The sequence below is a fragment of the Carassius gibelio genome, chromosome A3 (assembly GCF_023724105.1).
Source record: "Carassius gibelio isolate Cgi1373 ecotype wild population from Czech Republic chromosome A3, carGib1.2-hapl.c, whole genome shotgun sequence".
NCBI lineage: Eukaryota > Metazoa > Chordata > Actinopteri > Cypriniformes > Cyprinidae > Carassius > Carassius gibelio.
In genome coordinates this window covers 10759000-10779066 of record NC_068373.1, presented here as the reverse complement: position 1 = coordinate 10779066, position 20067 = coordinate 10759000, and the positions used below count along the sequence as shown (strand labels likewise).

The window sequence follows — 20067 nt, the reverse complement described above, 5'->3', positions numbered from 1 at the left end:
ACAGCTGCAAGGATGTGAGCCAGATGTTTTACAATTAGATATCTTAAAATAAATCAAAATTATGCGAATATTAATGAACCAATAAACTCCAAAAGATGGATGAAGTGAGAAAGACAACAATAAGTAACTGCTTTCATTACAAGCTACATCATAAGATTATGTAATTCTTCACTTAAAGTTACAACACACTAATTTGAGAGAGAGAGAGAGAGAGAGGGAGAGAGAGAGATGAACAGATACACAGTATAATAATTTGTAAAGTTTAGATTGAAACTTAAGCTTCTCAAATGAAATCAAACAAAAAAGTAAATGTGACATGTTTTATAAAGTTCTTACATATTTGTTTGTATTACGTTTTTTGCCTGCAATGTATTGTTTTTTTTTTTTTTTTACTAAATTCTGTTCCATCACAAAGCAGCATAGAATTTTTATAAAAAGTAATCAATTAGGAAAGAATGCCCTCATTGTCACAAGCAAAAAAAGTATTTGAATGCTAGTTGAAAACAATTCAAACTGCTAAAAATGCATAAATTACAAGACCAACAATTAATCTTCACATTCTCTTTCTACAAATGATCTTGATATACCAAACTCTTTAGCTGTGATTTTAAAAATCGATACAATCCAAATTAAGAATCATATGCAAATAAATCACTGAAAGCAATTCCAAATGATATGAAAATGTTTTCAGAGTTTAGACCTGAACCGATCTTTGGGCCCAGCAGCATGGGGAAACGACTGCTTTCGGCTGCAGATTTTTGAGCATGTCAAAGTGTGCAGGGAGCGACATGCTCAGCTGAGGAATGCAAACGGCCTCTGAAACAGCAGCCGGTGGGGGTGAAGCCAAGAGAACCTGAGGTCCTTTCCTGCACATTATCATGTGAAACACCCCTCCCTCTCATCCGTCATCCTCTCTTTCTCTCTCTTGGCTATTTGATTTGACTGAGACAGAGAGCCACGGAGAGAAAGAGAGAGATTTCATGTTATCGACAAAGAGTTTTGTCTGCAAGTAGTTCTCAACCTTGCATCTCAACCCTTGACCCCAATGTGGATGGGGAACGCTTTGGCCGGGACTTTAAAAAGAGCCGTAGGGCAGGGCAGGGGACTGGGGTTACTAGCAAACAATTGAACTTTTCAAAGAGGCTGCAGATTATGCAGAGGTATGGCGGCTCTGTTAACAAGGGGGAAGGGATTACAGAACATACAACAGTAAATATTAAAATCACAATTGATTACATTTGTGGTGAGCTGCAAAAAAAAAAAAAAAAAAAAAAACAATCCTTCGCTCTCAGAACAGGCCGCCAGGTAAGTGAAAAGGCTTGTTGAAAACGGGGCTGCCTGAATCATAATTCATCAGTAATAACAGAATGACTTCTCTGAATGTTTTATTACTAGAACAAACTAGCATAAATGAAGCAACTAATCTCTTCTGGGCTTGCACGATATTTATGTAAACAGTGCGCAGCCTATCGAAGTACATTCGGAGAAAAGCAACTCGAGCACGAGCGCGCTTGCATCTTTCTAAAAAGAAATTCCATACGTATAGGCATTCCCCCCCCTCGGGTGGGGTTGGTTTGGTGGATGGTATGTGATTAACAACTGTAGAGAGTAACAACTTGAGTATCCATTTAGTTTGCAAAAGGCGATATGTCCTTAGTTTGGGTCAAAGTTCATGCTTCGCTCTGCTGTGCCTTACTCAGCGTGGAGAAGATGGAAGCGCGCGCCTCCATTTTGTGACTCAGGAGCAGAACACGGGACAGCATGACTGACTAAAGAGTGCATGGACATAAAGTGAGCTTAATATGTCCTAATACATTTGCATTGTTATTCATTCACACACAAAGTTGTTTAACAAAGAACACGTACACGATTTAAGAATGAAGCTAACTAACGAGGCGTAATCTGACAAGCATTGCAGGCTTTAATGAATGAGGACTCTTGCACGCCAGTCAAGTTTCAAAGATAATTATAAATTAATCTGACGTTCCAGTGTTGAATGTTGAATAACGTTTTATGAGTTTTTAATAAATCAGTGCAATATTATCCCGCCCTCCCCCGTCTCGCATGTTCGCCATCTCATGAAAGCCAAGTGTACAGGAAGAAACGAAATGGCAGGTTGCACTTCAAAACACACTTGTTCAGCTTCAAAAGTCTAGAATCACATTTGAGCTGCTCTTGGATAATACACGTGCACACGATATATTCAGATAATCAAACGTGTTAAATGATTTTTTATTTTATTATTATTATTTTTTTAAGTTTCTGTCTCACGCGCGTTTTCATTTACTGGCACACTCGCAGTGGTGGAAAAATGAATAAACTTGGTCTATATTTGAATTGGTCATATTTAGTTTACATTTTTAGTTTACACTAAAAATATATATTTTTAAATGATTATATATATATATATATATATATATATATATATATATATATAAAATTCTTAATGTTTTACATAGCCCATGACAAAAAAAAGTTTACCGAGACAAGACTATCAAAGTTAAACTGTTTTATTTTGGTGATATCACGTTGCCTATTTTACATGAGAAGCGCAATTTAACAGTTAGCTTTACCAGAGCTTTTACACACACACACACACACATAAGAAAAAGAAAAGAAAATTGTAAAATAACCTTATCTGTAAAAGTTTATCAAATATATAGTGAATCATGAACCACACAATAAATATGTGCACTAAAATTCACATTCACATTTCTTTCGCCAGTGTCCTTTGTTGCGTGATTAGCCTTTTACCCATTTTATTTTCTAATACCATTATATCCAATGCGAACAGGTAGGCGCGGAAGTTCAGGTTACGCAAACTTATACAATTTGACTGTAGCCAGGCGAAAGATGTGTGATAACATTCATAGGCCTGCATACATCTCAACCATGTGGGCCAGTGTGCGTTCAGCCATCTTCCAGTGACAACGCCCAATTACCACATCCCAGTCACGTGAGCAGGCGCAGAATGTGCTAGAAAACCATAGGTGACATATAGGAGCCGAATAAGCATCCATGTCAGCACAAGGCAAAATGTGGTTTGCGTAAGGCTGCTGTTGCAAAACAAAAGACGTGCATGTGGAAACTGCGATAGCGTACATATATGATAGTGCTACATGTGACCTCAACAATATGAAATGTTAACTCCAATGTTGCTGTTTTATTTGATGGCTTCAAATTCTAATACCACCCTCATCTTTTAAACTACAGTAGCCTATTATGTACTGTTGTTGCACTGTGTAGTGTCCACTGTTGTGTATGAATCAACGTACACTGCTAATTACAGTACTGTATACTCCATTACCAGCTCCTTTATATGAGCCACATCTGACTAATGATGTCGAATGTGAGGAATTGTCTTTAGAGCACTGCGCAAACGCTGGCGAGCCGATTCTCGCGCTTCTCTGGATCAGTCATCTTTACGCGCGCGCGCTCCGGCTTCAGCTTCTCGCAGGCAGTGAGGGGAGACATGCCTTCATTCATAAAGTCACCGGGCTACTCGAGAGTACTACAGCGCCGTGAAAGAGGCGGTGCACACAGTCACTGCACCGCCCACCGCCGAGGAACGGAGGGGGTTGGTAGAGAGAGGAGATCTGCGCTGTGACGAGGAAACGGGGGTGTGGAACGGAACAGAAACTGTCTCGTGCAGAACCAAAAGGTCCACGCTGTAAGTGCCACAATGCAGTGCACCTGACTCAGCACGGTTTAATAACGATTTAGTCACAATTCGCCCTGCTTCCAGTGCTGTCCTCTTTAAGAGCACAGCTCATAGCCTATGGATGTGCCGTGTCTCTGCCATTCGATTAGCAAATTAATAGTTCTGGTGATAAAACGCGCAATAAAAAGCCTGGGAATAATTTCGAATAAATAATTTCGTTCCATTCTGAACTGATCTTGAATGTTAGATTCAATACGAGTGTAAAATAATTTATTCTTTTTATACTTAAAAGAGGCAATCATAAGGTTGTTAGGGGAAAGTCACATTTTAAACACAACGACTCATTTAAGTGCATGGTCTAAAACACTGCAAATGTGAATGAACATGCCCTGTGTATGGAAAAGTCTGATATTATCTTGTGCATATATTTCAGTCTATATTTCGCAAGGCCTGCTCAGTTTCGACCCACATAAAGCATAGTTTACATTGTTTCACTCTAATAAATTATCTGTTTCTTAAAAGCATAGTTTAAGTCAAATAAGCATACACTATAACAGTATAGTCACATTTCTAGAAGTTTGCCTTGTTCCCAAATTTTTACGTGTATTATGCTAATTAATGAAAAAAATCAGCAAGTTTTTGAGGCCATCTAATATCAAATAAATTGCTGTTTTTTGTTTTTTTTTGGTTAAAACTGAATTTTTGCATGCACAGACTAAATAAACAAATAAATAAAAAAATTTCCCACTTTCTATCTTAAGAAATTGAAGAAACTAATTATTCTATCGATTACTATATATGCCTACTTATTGTTTGCAAATTTAAAGTAACTTGATTCAAAATCTCTGGCTTTCTTAAGATGAACAAAAAAATAATAATAAAGAGAAAAATAATCTCATATTAAGACAAACAAGGTAAGCTTTTAAGGCAGATATTTATAGTACTATTAAATTCAAATTTATACTTTTTTATATTCTTATATGTTTCATCAGACTCTGAATTATCAACATGTTCTAATTTACATAATGCCTTACATAGTCCAACAAATTAAATCTTTTCATTCACAAAATATTGTTCATATTTAATTCATTGCATTGTTAGAAACAAAACTTTAAAATGGAGCAAGTACACCTCAACCTTCACAGGATCTGCATTTCAACAGATTTGTTATATTAAATCAAACAAATAATTGGACATTAAACTTGAGCCAAATCAAATTTATTAAATTAATACATTACAGTAAGAAATGCTGTCTTACAGTTCTTGTTAATACAGTTTATATATATAAATATAAAAAAGCCAGTTTTCTCTCTGAATACTTTCTCAGTATTTTTAAACAGACAATGTTATATCAAGAAGTTACAAAAATTACTAACATTTAAATGTAAAAAAAAAAAAAAAGAGTTTTAAAACAATATTAATAAAAAGTTGAAAAAAATCACTAAACTACTTTGTAAATGTTTAATAAATTTGTTCCTTGTGTTTCAAAACAGATATTGTGGGTTCAAGACACATTTTTACTTAAATTTCAGAAGGATGACAGAGTCTTTCTTTCAAAGCCAGTTTCTTCTTTTGTTCCAAGTGAAGGACCTTCTTCCTCACAAAGTGTGACGTCAACCCCTGATGAAAGTCAAGCTCTGCAGCTCTCTCCTCTTACCTCTCTTCATGATCTCTCCTCTCTCTCCTTTCTGCCATGTCTTTAAAAATAATGACGATTAGAAATTGCAGTTTGTCTAAGACTTATTTTTTTGTGGTTTCCTTTGAGGGGAAATATTCTTTAGTCCATCCAAAAGGGTTAGAAATTAAGTTTATAAATTGCTCAGTAGTCCACAGAACAACCTCATGAAAAAGAAAACACTAAATTACACAGTCCAAACTCCAAACAAAAAGTTTTCATAAGAAACCCAGTCCAAACAAGAAGCTACACTAACAAATTCAAAACATGAACAATTTATTCCCTGATTATGTTATACTACTGTATTAAAACAGTATTAGATAATTAAAAAAATATATATATATAAAAAAAAGAGGAGCAACAAACAGAAACAGCATTTTTTAAATCAACTCTCTCTGTATAAACAGCAAATCTTCCACAAACGAAACAAAGCAGGAGACGTCTTTACAATTTGAAATCAATTCCTGGTCAGCTCTATTTCACACCAATCTCTGCACTAAGTTATAACAATATCTGAATGAACTTTGATAGCACAGAAATTATCAGGAACATAAAGTCCACTGCAGTGTTTCTCTGAATACCATCACATTAAAATGCATGCAATCTAAAAATATAATGGATAGTCATAATATATACAAACATACATATATATTCGTATGTGTGTACACAGATGGCAGTTCTCCTCCCCCTGAGAAGGCCTACGCTCTATACCCTGCAAGAGGAAGGTATGACTCCATGTATGTCTAAGGGGGGTGTTGCCAGCCCCTCCCCCCTTTCTGTGCTTTTAAAATGCTTGTGTGCGTGTGTGTGTGTGTGCGCGCGTATAAAGGGAGGATAGCATGACCATACCAGCACATGCCTGTTATGAGACCATGTGATCTAGAGGCTCCATTTTAAGTGATTTGGACTGGTAAGGAGGGAATTGCAATGTGGAAGAAGAGGGGGAGGAAGAGGGATACAGAGAGAAAACAGCATAAAAAGAGAAGAACAGCGTTGACTGATCTCTATGGCCTCATGAAGAGAAATGGGGTAAAGACGTGAAGCAGCCATTTAGGTTCTCTGTCACTTTCAAACTGCCATGCATATGATGGATTTTCATGGTGAACAGCAAAATTAATAAATTAAACTACAAACTTCTGTTTTTGTTCATTTATATTGACAACTGAATACTAGCTCTCATGTTGCTAAAAGGACCAACAGATGCAACATTCACTTTTGTTGTTGTTTGAACATAAATGTGTGTTGGAAGTGTGTGTAAACATCCATCCTATAATGCTAAAAATTCACCAATTGTTTTTTTTAAATCCTCTCTCTCAAATCAGTGCTGTTCTGAGATTCCTGTCAGAATGACGTAGTTCTGCACAGGCCCCTCCCACAATAGTTGATTGACAAGGCCGTCTAACCTAAGACCCGCCCTGAGTGAGCTGAGAGCTGACTGCCATTATGCAGGGGAAGACAAGAATATCTCCGATTACCAGATTGAGGTCTTTTGTTGTTGAATGTAATAGTGAACATAGCAGTCATCATTTACTCCCGACATCTGAGGCGCTACAGACGCAATGGATTAACATTACTTTACTTTCCTTTTGAAGGGAATGCGCCCCCGATCTATATATATGCGTCTATGTTCACGCAAATCATTCGTGATCGAGCTTCATACACAAGAAATGAGTATAAGATTTTTTTTCTTATGAATCTTTGCAAACTGCCTTTCCTAATATGTGCTAGTAAAAAATTTCACGGCTAAAGAAAACTGTACTGCTCACTCCACAGAACAGAGAGGGGTGGAGTCAGCAGAGCTCATTAGCATTTAAAGCAACATGGACTAGAATGGCTTGCTAAAAACAGAGCTCATTTTGACTGGGTAAAAAAGGTGTCTTTTGGACTACCATTGAGAAGTTATAAGCAAAGAATGTTATAGACTTTTCATTAAGACCCTAAGAATCATATGAACTTATATTAAATGAAATGTAGCATTTAGCAGACACTTTTATCCAAAGTGACTTACAGTGCATTCAGACTAACAATTTTTACCTATCATGTGTTCCCGGGGAATCTAACCCCCAACCTTGTGGTTGATAAGCAATGTTCTACCAATTGAGCTACAGGAACACATCTTATAACAATTAAATCAAACGGGCATCCGGTGATCCCTTTAACCAAAAAAAATAAAAATAAAGGTGGACCTTTCTAACAGACATGGGGACTTGTGACTTGGTGACTTGGACTCGAGTCGACTCGAGTCGCTATTTTTAGGACTTGAGACTTGACTCGGACTTGGAAGTTAAAGACTCGGGACTTGACTTGACTTGAGACACGATGACTTGAATGACTTGAGTGTTAATCACATCATGTTTTCAGTTTGAATATAAAATATATAAATTATTTTTTAAAATAAAGTTGATTACTCAGCTGGAGCGCAGGCTGAGAATAGCGTCGAGACTGGATCAGGACACTATCATCAGTCATGCCCTCTCTACCTTACGCACACCACGCCCACTTAAATCAGATATCACATCACATCAACATGTCAGCCTGAGGGTTACCGACGGTCATCGCTTTTGTCTTCAATAATTCGCGCCTGGGTGCGCCGCTTTCTCCTTCTTTCCAAAGAGCTTGGGCAGAAGTGCTCCTGGGGCGTCTGTCGTTGCTAAGCATCCATGACACGCTCTCTCTCAATGGAGACGCGGAAATTTCAGCAAAGGATAAATGGATTTGCAGCACTAAAAATCGCTCGCAGTAGCTCTGCTACTAAATTAATTTCAAAATGGCAATCCATATACAGCTATGAACAGCTGTTCCTTCATCTTAGCTGAGCTTTCAACGTTGTTACGGGAAAGGATGAAGCTGATTGGTTAGTTATTGTCACATGACCCGCGGTGCGCTTGCGGCATTCTGAAAAGTTTAGATGTTTTTAACTCGATGCGGTGCCTTCCATTATGAGCGCGCATACCGCGTGCCTACATTGGAAATAGCGAACTTGCGCGCGCAAAAGACGTGATGTGTACGGCCCCCAATGATCCGCTAGCAGGCCGTCAAAAAAACGCATTCCGGGGCGGCGCTAGGGCTGGGCTAAGGGGGCATAAGCCCCGAATATTTTGTTACCTTGTCTTTCATATTGAGCAAAACAATTAATCAGAAAAACAAATGTAGCTGCCGCGATTACCCAATCATGAGAAGTGCACATTGCATATATATATATATATATATATATATATATATATATATATATATATATATATATATATATATATATACACCCCATCACTCTCCTTCTTGCTCAAATAGCCCTTGATGCCTTCAGTGTGAATCTACAATTTTGATAGTCATGAAAATAAAGAAAACTCTTTGAATGAGAAGGTGTGTCCAAACTTTTGGTCTGTACTGTACATAACAAAAAAGTATGAAACAACTGAAAATACCTCATATTTATATTCTATACTGAGAGAGAGAGAGTGTGTGTGTGTGAGAGAGAGAGAGAGATAGAGAGTGTGTGTGTGTGTGTGTGTGTGTGTGTGTGTGAGAGCGATAGAGAGAGAGAGAGGAGAAATGTAACAAAGTTTAATGTTGTATGTAAACTGTGTTTGAGAGAGAGAGAGAGAGAGAGAGAGAGAGAGAGATATAGGTGTTCAGAGAGGAGTCTGTTGGATGTTTAGCTGTTATTTGTTTTATGGACTCAATGTTGAAAATGTAAAACATTTCAAACACTGTTGGCAGAAGTGAAAAATAAATAATTTTAGGAAGTTACAATTTTGTTTGATTCCATGATGTATTTTACTGAACATGAGTATTTACAATGCAAATCCAAATTATTTTAATTTACTGACAGTTACTTATATCTTGTCTTTTAACTTTATTAAGATCAGATTCTGCAGGTAAAATAACAATATTAAGGTGACTTGACTTGGACTTGACTTGACATAGCTTGTGACTTGACTTGACTTGACTTGCCCAAGAAAAAAATACTTGGGACTTACTTGAGACTTGAAGGTTAAGACTTGAGACTTACTTGAGACTTGCACATGTGTGACTTGGTCCCATCTCTGCTTTCTAATGAATGTTTTGTCAAAGTATCTGTTCCTCAGCTCATGAAGGAACACAGATTGAACATTATGAACTGTGCAAATGACAAATAGAAATAAAAACGACTAAACCAATCCTAATGCAGATAAATATTAAAATACTGATCAGTCTTTTTCCATACTGTGTCGTACATACAAGTGTAATGATTTATCAGAAAATAAAAAACTATTCTATCCATCAGTTGTTGGCTGGATTTTGAAATAAGCATTGAATGCAACTTCAGGGTTTAAGTGGACTAGATGACTGAAAAAGTTCAGCATGCCTCACCAGAGAGAAGTCTGACGTTTCTCTGGAAAACCTAGTTAAGAGATTTTAATTTGAAACTGCAGATAAACCTTTTTTTTATGAAACATATGCATAGATGAATCATTCACAATATGATTAATAACATGCACTTCAAATAAATGGTAAATTTGCGTTTAATGCTGAATTTGGTCAGAACAGCTAGCAATGGCAGGTCAGCTGGCACACAGCTCTCTAAAACATATTACATACATGGATACATTATATAAATGCATATATTATTCATATACTGTACAAAGATAGAGGGGAGATGGTCACTAAAGAGAAAATAAGTAACATCGTCCGTTCTAATGTGTGGTGTAACGTTCTTGTGATGATTAATACAGCAGTAATGTGATTCTGTAGGACTTGACTCATATCCTCATTTTTAAATTTTCCGGGATTTTTCTCCTTTTGAATTATTAATGCAACAGAGAGAGAAAGAGCTTTCAAACTATTCTCAATTTGTTACATTGCAATGTACGAAAACAGATGGAACCCAAATAGGACATTAATTTAGTTTCTAATTATTTGTAGGTGCAAGGAACAATTATATCCTCAATCAATTCACTAAAAGAGTGAAGCTATTAATAGGAGCACGTATGAATTTTTTTTTTTGGGAAGATAACACCAAAACTGCATCACAAGAAATCATTAGGAGCCATATAAAAATGTCCCAAGCCTAGTTTTCGCCCTCCTATGATGGGGGCCAGGTTTCTTCTATTAGAACCCAATTCCACAAATGCTAGAGTAAATGTTTGGCCATGTATGAATCAGGAAACATTCAGGAAAACAGGATTGTTTTGACTGACCTGTATACCTTAATATAAATCAAAAAAGCAAGTATGTATGAACGAGTCAGTAAAGAGAGATGGCAAACAAATGACAAAAAGCATGCGATTTGAGGAAATTTCTTGAACACGCTGTTAAACTAGAACTAACACTATAAGAAACTAACACAGAATAAGAAAAAGCACACAGACGTCAAAACCAACAATCTTTGAGCAATTCAATTTCAGTTTGAAAATTAGTCACTCAAATATATAAGAGTGGAAATATAAAATACTGTCTAAATATATCAATAAGGTGAATAATAAGCATTTGCTTGTGCATGAGTTTTCTTCACCCAAGCAGGATCAGGAGCACAAATAGTGCAGGAATTTAAGCCAGCAGCATTTTTAACACACACATGCTGCGGAGGAACAATGTGAAAAAAAGCTTTATTTTCAATGCAACAAAACCAGTTTGGAACACACTCATTTATTTCACTCCTAAACAAGCAGAGCATACATTTAAATATGCAATGAAAACTTGAATGAATAGTAATCAGTTCAAGTCGCTTGTGTCAACATCATATGTACTATGACACAGGCTTTCAATACATATCCAGTGGCCCATTTGGGGAAAATTGGAGAAAGAAAAATGTAAAGTATTTTAGGTTCAAGGGGCACCCCCCATCCACCAGTGTTTATGATGGCGACGCCTTCAGAACGGCCTGTGTACCAGAGAAATAAAGAGTCATGGGGGGGTCAAACAGGGGGCCCATACTTCACAGGGGTAAACCACCATGAACTTTTTCCCCCTTGGGAAACACCCCTAGTCTCACAACTCTCCCACACACACACACTAAAAAACAAAAGCACATGGAGCCCTAGACTGTCACACTGCACTGCTTTTGGAGGAAATACCCACAATGCTATCTGAACATTCAAAAGAAAACAAAAGGTTGAGGTACAAAAAAAAAAAAAAATGACGCATGAGAATTTAAAAGTAATTCTTATTAATTCAGTCCAAGAAGCACAAACAGCACCATTTTTGTAGAAAAGCCAACACAGTTTAAACACAATGTGAACTAACTCCAGAAGTCAAATTTATTCAGTGTTTATGATTTAAATATTTAAATGTTCTAAGTCTGTTCCAAAATTGAACCGTTTTACATTTGTGACCCTGGATCCCAAAACCTGTCTTAAGCTTTCCACTTATGTATGGTTTGGAGGATCAGACAATATTTTTCTGAGATAGAACTATTTGAAAATCTGAGGATGCAAAAAAAAAAAAAAAAAAAAAAAAAAAGTCTAAATAATGAAAAAAAAAAATCGCTTTTAAAGATGTCCAAATTAAAGTCTTAGTAATGCATATTACTAATCAAAAATTACGTTTTGATAAATATCTTTGTGGCACATGATCTTAACTTAATATCCTAATGATTTTTGCAACAAAAGAAAAATCGCTTATTTTGACCCATACAATGTTTTTTGGCTATTGCTAAAAAATATACCCCAGTGACTTTAAACAGGTTTTGTGCTCCAGGGTCACATTTTAGATATGAATCTGAATCAGGCAAGACACTGAAACCCGTCCCACAGCAACTTGGGCAGCCATGCTGCAAAATGGCGCCAACCAATGATCTGAACTTCAAGCCAAGTCCCCTCCACCTGTTCACGCTGCCTTCTGACAGCAAGCCTCTGCAGTTAATATATTCATCTTTGAGAGAGGATTTCTGATGCCTCATGTCACAAATGTTATCAATGGACAAGAATGTTATTATTCTCCATTACTAGTTCCTTGACCACAGAATGAACAACAATCCGCTCTTACCAACTCTGTTCATCCAAACCCTCGCTCAACACACAGCAAAAACGCTCCCTTTTATCATGTGTTGTAAACTGTTTACACAAAATCATCTACTTTTGGTGTAAAAGCCTTTGGGGGTGTGATTATGCTTGTGGTACTGATACTAGTGCAAAGCTGAGGTAAAGGGACTTTGATCCATTTAAAAAAACAACAACAAAAAAAACAGCACAGATGGTGCAAAATAGGGAAAGGGGGAAAGAAGAGGACAACATTGGTGAGGGGTTAAAATGGGAGGGGTGCTCTTAAAGGCACAACACACACTTAGCTTTCACATTTTCAGCATGTCTACATGCTATGAGCATTTTTCCATTTGTCCCTGGTTCTCAATCTCTCTTATTTTCCCTGTTCAACACAACGGTCATTTTGAGAGAATCGCTCTCCGTAACAGCAGAAAAAGGGAAGCCCACAAGGAAGTGCTGCCATGCATTCCCTCCTCAATCCCCACCCCCTCCTCTCCTCTTCTCCTCTTATCTCCTCTCTTCTTTACTCTCCTCCCTCTTCCTGCTCAGGCAAGCCCTGCGAGTAGGACGTCATAGGACCGAACTGACAAGACTGCCTGCCTGCACGTTCTGTAACCCTGCAAATGTGGGAATCAATCAAAAAGGCATGTCTAGTAGCAGAAGGAAAGACGGCCTATGCAGAGGGACAAAGAGAGGAAAAGAGCGAAAGAAAGAGACAGACAGAGCAAAAGTGCAAGCCAGGAAGAGAAAAGGGAAAAAACTGTACACGAGCGAGCATGCTGCTGGGAGAGGGAGAGGGAGAGGAAGAATGAGAACAAGGTGGCCTCGCGTGCAGCACCATCAACGGCTTCTGAGAAACTGCACACAGGTGTTCCTGGCCCCCGATTGGTCGCACCTCCTTCTCCGTAAAACCCCTCCCCCTGCCTTCTGTAGTACTACAATCACAAGCGGAGATGGAGAGAAAAGGCCAGCGAGAAAAGGAGGGAGGGAGCCAGCGAGAAAACGAGAGAGGGAGAGAGAGGACAGAGCAGGCAAGTGTAGCTTAAGACGGCCTGAGCATGCAATCGCAAAACACATTCGTTTATTTAACCAGCGACACGCCGCGATTCGAATTCAAAGCTGAAGCTTCTTTTTCTCCCTCTTTCTCTCTGAATCCACTTTGCAAAGGTCTGGTAAGACATAGTTTCTTTAAACGGACAAATTCTTACTTATACAAAACTGCTGTTATTTACACTCTGCTGTAAGCCTGTAGGTTTTTCCTTCAGTCAAAGCAACCAAAGCATTTGTTAGATACTGGGTGTATTACTCTCTCTCTCTCTCTCTGTGTGTGTGTGTGTGTGTGTGTGTGTGTGTGTATATATATATATATATATATATATAAAAACACACACATAAAACCGCCTATTTACAGCACTCACTAATTGCAAGACAACAGCCAATCCATTTGTTGTTGTTCTTTAAACTGATATTTTGCTGTTATTTAAGCACAATGGATTTGACAGAAAACATGGGCCATGCTAAATGAGTCTCCAGCTTACTCCAAAATTGAGCACTTGAAAGAAAAATCAAGACTGGACGGTCATAATAAGGAATATCATGAAGAGAGAAAAAAAACAACAACAGGGAGAAACTGCCAACACTACACACACACAAACACCACAACAGGTCTTCCCCTTCAATATTTATCAATTAACATGAACACAGTGTTCTACAGTGCTCTACCCCCCCCCCCCCCCCCCCCCATCCCGTAATATATAAGAATACACACATACAATCAGATGAGCGGCTATATTATTTTAAACACCTATTTTGGAAATATTTCAGTCAGTCTAGTTCACCTTTGCCAAAGTATGTGTTCAATGCAATTTTTATTAGTACATATAAAATAAATATTTCTATTGCAGCTCTACACCAACGACTTGCACCATACCGGCCTCTTGCACTACTTCTGTTCAGCTCACAAAGAATTTGCCAGCATTGCCACATTCTGTCAATATACATTCCTGTTGTGTTACAATGAGAATTTTTTTAAGAGCAACAAAACCCATGCTGCTTGCTGGATCTTGATAGTTGCTTACAAGGGGAAGGGAGCACGCAGAGTAGCATCTGGAAGAAGGGGGAAGGGCCATTGTTACACTTTTAACACCCGGTATTGTCATAAAGGTGTGGCTCTTCCTTCTTGTCTCTAAATCGCTCCTGCCAAAGAACTTCATAAGTGGCCCATCAAGCCATTGCAAATGGCCCAGTCACACCAATGCAACATTACATAAAGCAGGGAGAAACTCAAGGCGTGAGACATGGAGCCGCCCACACAGCTCTATGCACAAAACATTATGGCTTACTCACTACACCCTCTATGGTCTTCACTCTATTCTTTACACACATTTAACTTCAGTTTTACCAGCAACTACTTTACATGCATATTACTTTAAACAATGGAATAAAATGCTCTTGATATCAGCTCCTGGTGGCCTTTCAGTTTATTTATTTGTTTATTTTCAACAATAAGACATCTTCAATGAAACACATTTTTCATTTTACTTACAAGCATTACATAAGACAGACCCGATGTCACCAAACGCAAGGAGTGTGCACAATGGGAAAGGAGCTGCTCTGACCCTCCGCCCCACCCTAAATCTTGTTACTCATCCTGCATTCACACTTCTACAATACAACAAATGTATCTCGAAGCAATTGAAAATGTATCCATGCACAATTTTTATTTATAATGTATATATATTTGGATTCCTCAGAGTAATAATTCGAGCAGCCCATAAGCATACACAATCACAAAGGGTCAAATCAACATATATGCTGACCTGGGGGTGTACGCTGCTTTTTAAAGTCCCGCACCTCAGAGGCCAGCCCCACAAAGACGTTTATCAAAATGGCGACGAGTAACAGTTCCACTCTAATTAACATTTCTAATGCATTTTCCACAACTCTGGTTGTGTTTTGTGTGGGCGCACGTGCGTTCTGGTTACTTGGAATTTTCAAATCAAAAGAACCACACAGTGTCTCACCAGAGCAGACTTTATGAATTCTAAAATTATCATACGCACTGAGAGAGGGAAAAAAATCCTTAAGTATAAACATAAATGGCAAAATATGTGATTTTAAGAGCAAAAGGTATTTTTATCTAAAATACCTCACCTAACAATTATATTGAGGATTAGTTCGCGGATTAGTAAACTGTTTACATGGCGCTATCAAATGAATGTGTAGCTATGCATTTTGCACTCATTCAAGTTAATGCAAATACAGCCTTCGACAGAGGACTACATTGTACGCCATTTTCTCAATTGCTGACGTTAGTTACTCTTCACACTGATGGCGACCACGTGTCATACTAGGCTACCAGTGTAACGGTGGCCTCCCAACACTTATTACAACAAATTCCATTAAGATCTATTTAAAACATGTATCTGCTACAAAATAATTTTATGAAAAGGCAGTTTTATAAGTACAGACATTTGGAGACGCGTAATGCTTATGCATCAAAAATATGCAAAAACCCAAAAACAGGTATATCATAGGTAGAGTGTAATATCAAATATGCAAAGCATACGTTTCCTCACAACACCCCTGACAAAAGATGTATGTCTAAAGCGCGTAAAGCAGGGGAATATGAATAAAGCGCTGGTTCAACTGGTTAGAAAGCGTTCAATCAAAACAACGTACCTACCACAGAATTATTCAAACATATTTGAGCAGCAGATCCTCGCATATTAGCTAAAAAAAAATTATTTATATTTTTTTAGCACATATCTTTTCACCATTAAGATTCTCCACAGTATGCAACGTTTTAAAAACACTATACCATCGAGTTAAACGCTAGGTTAACAGGTGTAGCTCGGATGGTTGTGAAAAAAATGCATTTAAGGTGTAAATAGGTAAGAAACAGCTTTGAACTGGGTGGGGACGAAGGGGGAGACCTTTTCGTTCCACATAAACAGTCTTCTGCGCGCCATGCAAACTCCCCAAAACACAAATAAATACATTTCTGTATATCATTTTAATTTTTAACAGCAAAAGTTACACTCTGAAATTCACATCCACTCACAACTAATGGCAGAAATACGGGAGAAACGATCATTTAGACAACAAATCGTTCAAACTGTAGTTTATGGAACATAGCCATGCATTATAGACTACGCTTTGTTTCTCCTGCGCTGACCTGAAGCGTCGTTCTCTTACAGAGTCTATCCTTTAAATATCCGCAACAAAAGTACGAACAACGATGGTGTTCCAAAGTAATAGCAGCTTTTAAAACCACAGCGGGCTAGGAGACTAAATCTGTGTTGCATGAATTGTTTAAACGAATCAAGCACCGAGGCCTAGGCCTTGCAGTAGGCCAAGGCCTACTCAACAGGGAACAAGTGATTGAAATGACACGGAGACCAGCATTGTTATATGTTTGACAAATACGGACGCATATGCATAACGTAGGGGATGAGTGCTATACAGCGCCGTAGTAACTATGAATGTAACAGCACGTGGTGTAATGCTACGAGTATATGCCACTTGAATATCCAAGCACTATAAGATCCGTCACGTGAAGAGAAACAAAGAATATTCGTATAGCTACAGAGAGCTAGACTCTTCAAAAGTAACAACAACTTGAGCGATACAACCAAACGGATCCACTGGTTACACTGCACTCATATTTACACCACGACATATATACATTCAGCTTTTATATACAGTAAGCTAACAATTTTTGAACGATTCAAGAGAAAGCAAATACCTCTGCTTCTTAGGGACAGAATGTTCGACCTCAATTCGTTTGCCGTGAAGTTCCACTTTACCTGGAAAAAGGAAAGAAATATATATATTTTTCTTTTTAATCCCACTCACAAAGAGACCACCAGTTAACTCAAGTGGCCCTAATAATCTAAATAAACTTTAAGAACCTAAAACATAATAAATGTGTGTCACAACGATTTTAATATATGCTTTGTTATCCTTCCCTGTGTGCAAAATTTTTTTTTTTTTACTGTATAACTTGCATTGCGAATGGCCAAAACGAGCTTTTTGAGGAGTTGGGGTCGTTAGGGTAGGTGTTGATAAAAAGTAATTAAACTAAAAATTAAATAAATAATCATAAAAAAAAAAAAAAATTTGGTTGGTACAGGTCAAATGACAAAAATCTTAGGACGCTTTCGAGGTTCACTGCTCAGGGCTACACAAGCTGGCGTCCACTATGACAGAATCCATACGTGTAGGGTATTATTTGTTGTTCGTGTTTACTTGAGACCTAAGAGACATATAGCGATAAAAAGATGAAATAATCTTGACCGTGCATGACTTCATGTGGTGGATAGTTTTAACTGGATCCTTATCGGCATGGCGACCTTCGTGCTATATAGAGCACACGTCACATGCTACATAGCCTATGTGGAGAACCGAGAAGAGACTTTGTGGTCAGTGGGACACATGCAGTGAAAAGGCATTAAGTCTGGATTTAAGAATGCAACATGGTCGGATGTGTTAAAGGCAAGAAGGTTTCCCCTAGTATTGTATCGGTTAACTCAATAGGGGCTTTACGAAACATGTTTCATTTTAGCTCCACTGGCCTATTAGCCAAAAGGGGGAGGGGTGGGACTTGAATCTATAGCTGTGCCGGGTAGGCTGGACTAAACCTAAAGATTGAGATTAGGAGAACTCCGTCCTACAGTTCAGAATCACGCTAAATAGGCTATATATTTATTTTTTAATGGTAGAATACACTGCATGTTTTAAACCTGTCAGAGCAAAGAAAGTAAAGTCGTGGTTGATGTGTGCATGAATGCTTTTAGTGTCTACAAACACATCTGCCCTTAAAAGTTCACTGTCTCGGGCACTTTTGCACTATAGTGCCTTACATTGCCCTGACTTCAATGGCAAAGAGTAGAAACTGATTCTCTTTTAACAATAAAAACCCGAGATCTTTATCTTAACAGTGGAATTAAATTATAAACAAAAACACTTATTGGAGCTTAACCAAGGTGAGTTTCGAAAGAAAACCGGTGAAGAAGCAAACCGGCAACGAAAGGCCCATTAAAATCTATTTACTCACCAGAAAATGCTTCAATTGCTTTCATTGCCCATTGGTCGTCCGGGCAATCAACAAACGCATAGCCAGTTTTCATGAGAAACTGTCCAGAGTATGGGATCTTGTGATCTTCAAAGGTTTTAACCAAGTCCTCTGCGGTCACGTTTTCATTCAGATTTCCAATATATAGCTTATTCATTGTGGAAAAAACTGTAACGCTTCCCCCCGAAAATAGAAATGAAAATAAAACTTTTCGGCAAAACGCTCTTAATTTAAAAAAAGGACTAAGACACGCCGCAGATTATAAAACCATGTAGATGTCAGCCGGTTGGAATTAAAAACGGGTAGAAAAAAAATCTAACTGCAAGACAATCCAAAATAAAAAGGGGAAAGTTCGACTAACAGTAAACGTTGAAGTCTGATCAGGTCCTGCAGGCGAGTGGTAAATATTCTTCACTGTAGCAAGCTTCGCGAATTCCCAGCACGGTGCAGAAATGATATCAGTTTGAATTAAGCTGATGTTTGTTACGATGGAATAGTGGCGAGTATGTAGCGGGATCGGGAGAAAATCTTTCCTCTCGCTGCCCCTCAACCTAAAGCTGTACCCTGCACTGTCACACAGATCCTACCACTTGGCGATGGCACCGCCTCTAAAACCGAGTCGAATTTACTAAATTTTTTTGTTTGCAAAGAAGAAACCACGTGGTCTCAGAGTAGCTAGAGAAGGGGCCGGTCCTCCGCGCTCTCTCGTGCGCGCGCGCTCCCTCTCTCTCTCAAGCTGTGCTTGGAAAGCACATTTTCTGTACATTGTACCTTATATGCTCTGCATGCACACAGACATACATATTCATACTAGCCCACACATGCTTCAGTTTTACTTATGTGCTCAACGTTTCCTGTTTTACTTTAAAACGTTTTGATTCTACATGCACGAAGACATGTTGTATTTCAACGAGACAATTTACAGAACAAAAAGGCAATTTTAAATTGTACAAGTGTGTGTATGTATATATATATATATATATATATATATATATATAAGCCCTCTGTGATGCCGCTCGGCCTCTTTACTTATTCTTGCCCTTTTTATAGTCGCTTGCTAAGTTGATCATGAAACACGTATTTTGAATACTAAAACCAATGGCCTTTATGTAGCCTACGCGACATTGTTAGCAGTGGGTCACGACCAGGGCGGTGAAGTAAAATATTTAATTAGAGTAGTTTTACAACCAAAGTTTATGGCAAACATTTTTGAGGTGGAGTAAACATTAAGCAGTAAGACACATATTCAATGCATGGTTTTATTGAAACACTTTATCCTTTTTAATTCGGCTCTTGGGGACTTGGCAGTTGCATGTAACGCAGAATCCAGTTTTACTGTAACCGGTCAGCTCCAACAGCGAGCTCTCCGAAGCTTTAGAGACACGTTTCCACAGACATCTCAAAAGTTCTCGTGCTCACCTCCATGTTGCTCCAAACCGAGTCACGAGAAGACATCAGGCCGGGGCCTAGCGTCGGGGATACCGCCTACCAACAGGAAGTGAGCAACTGTTGCATTGCCTCTTGTGTGTACACGCTGTGTATGATGTTTCATTGTTAGGGGTTTTCAGCTATACACTCAGGTCTGAAAAATCCGACCTCAAATTCCCATTCAAACGAGTTAAAGGCAAATCAGATGGCAATTTCAAGCGGTTACTTTTGTTACGTGGCTCTCAAATTGTACACGTGGCGGCAGTAC

At 38.3% G+C, this 20067-nt stretch overlaps 1 protein-coding gene across 2 annotated transcripts in view; it reads right to left on the bottom strand.

Annotated features, from left to right (window-relative positions):
* The window catches only part of LOC127946472 (insulin-like growth factor 2 mRNA-binding protein 1), a 39073-nt gene extending 19887 nt beyond the window's left edge, over positions 1-19186 (bottom strand). Inside the window, exons 1-2 of one of the 2 annotated variants that reach the window (XM_052543077.1) lie at positions 18354-19186; positions 17043-17103 (exon numbers count right to left, since the gene is read on the bottom strand). In XM_052543077.1, the coding sequence (XP_052399037.1) occupies positions 17043-17103; positions 18354-18528 (236 nt within the window). In that variant the 5' untranslated portion in view covers positions 18529-19186. The remainder of the gene's footprint in view (positions 1-17042; positions 17104-18353) is intronic. The other variant, XM_052543072.1, reaches the window with a different exon arrangement.
* Between the last annotated feature and the right edge of the window lie 881 nt (positions 19187-20067).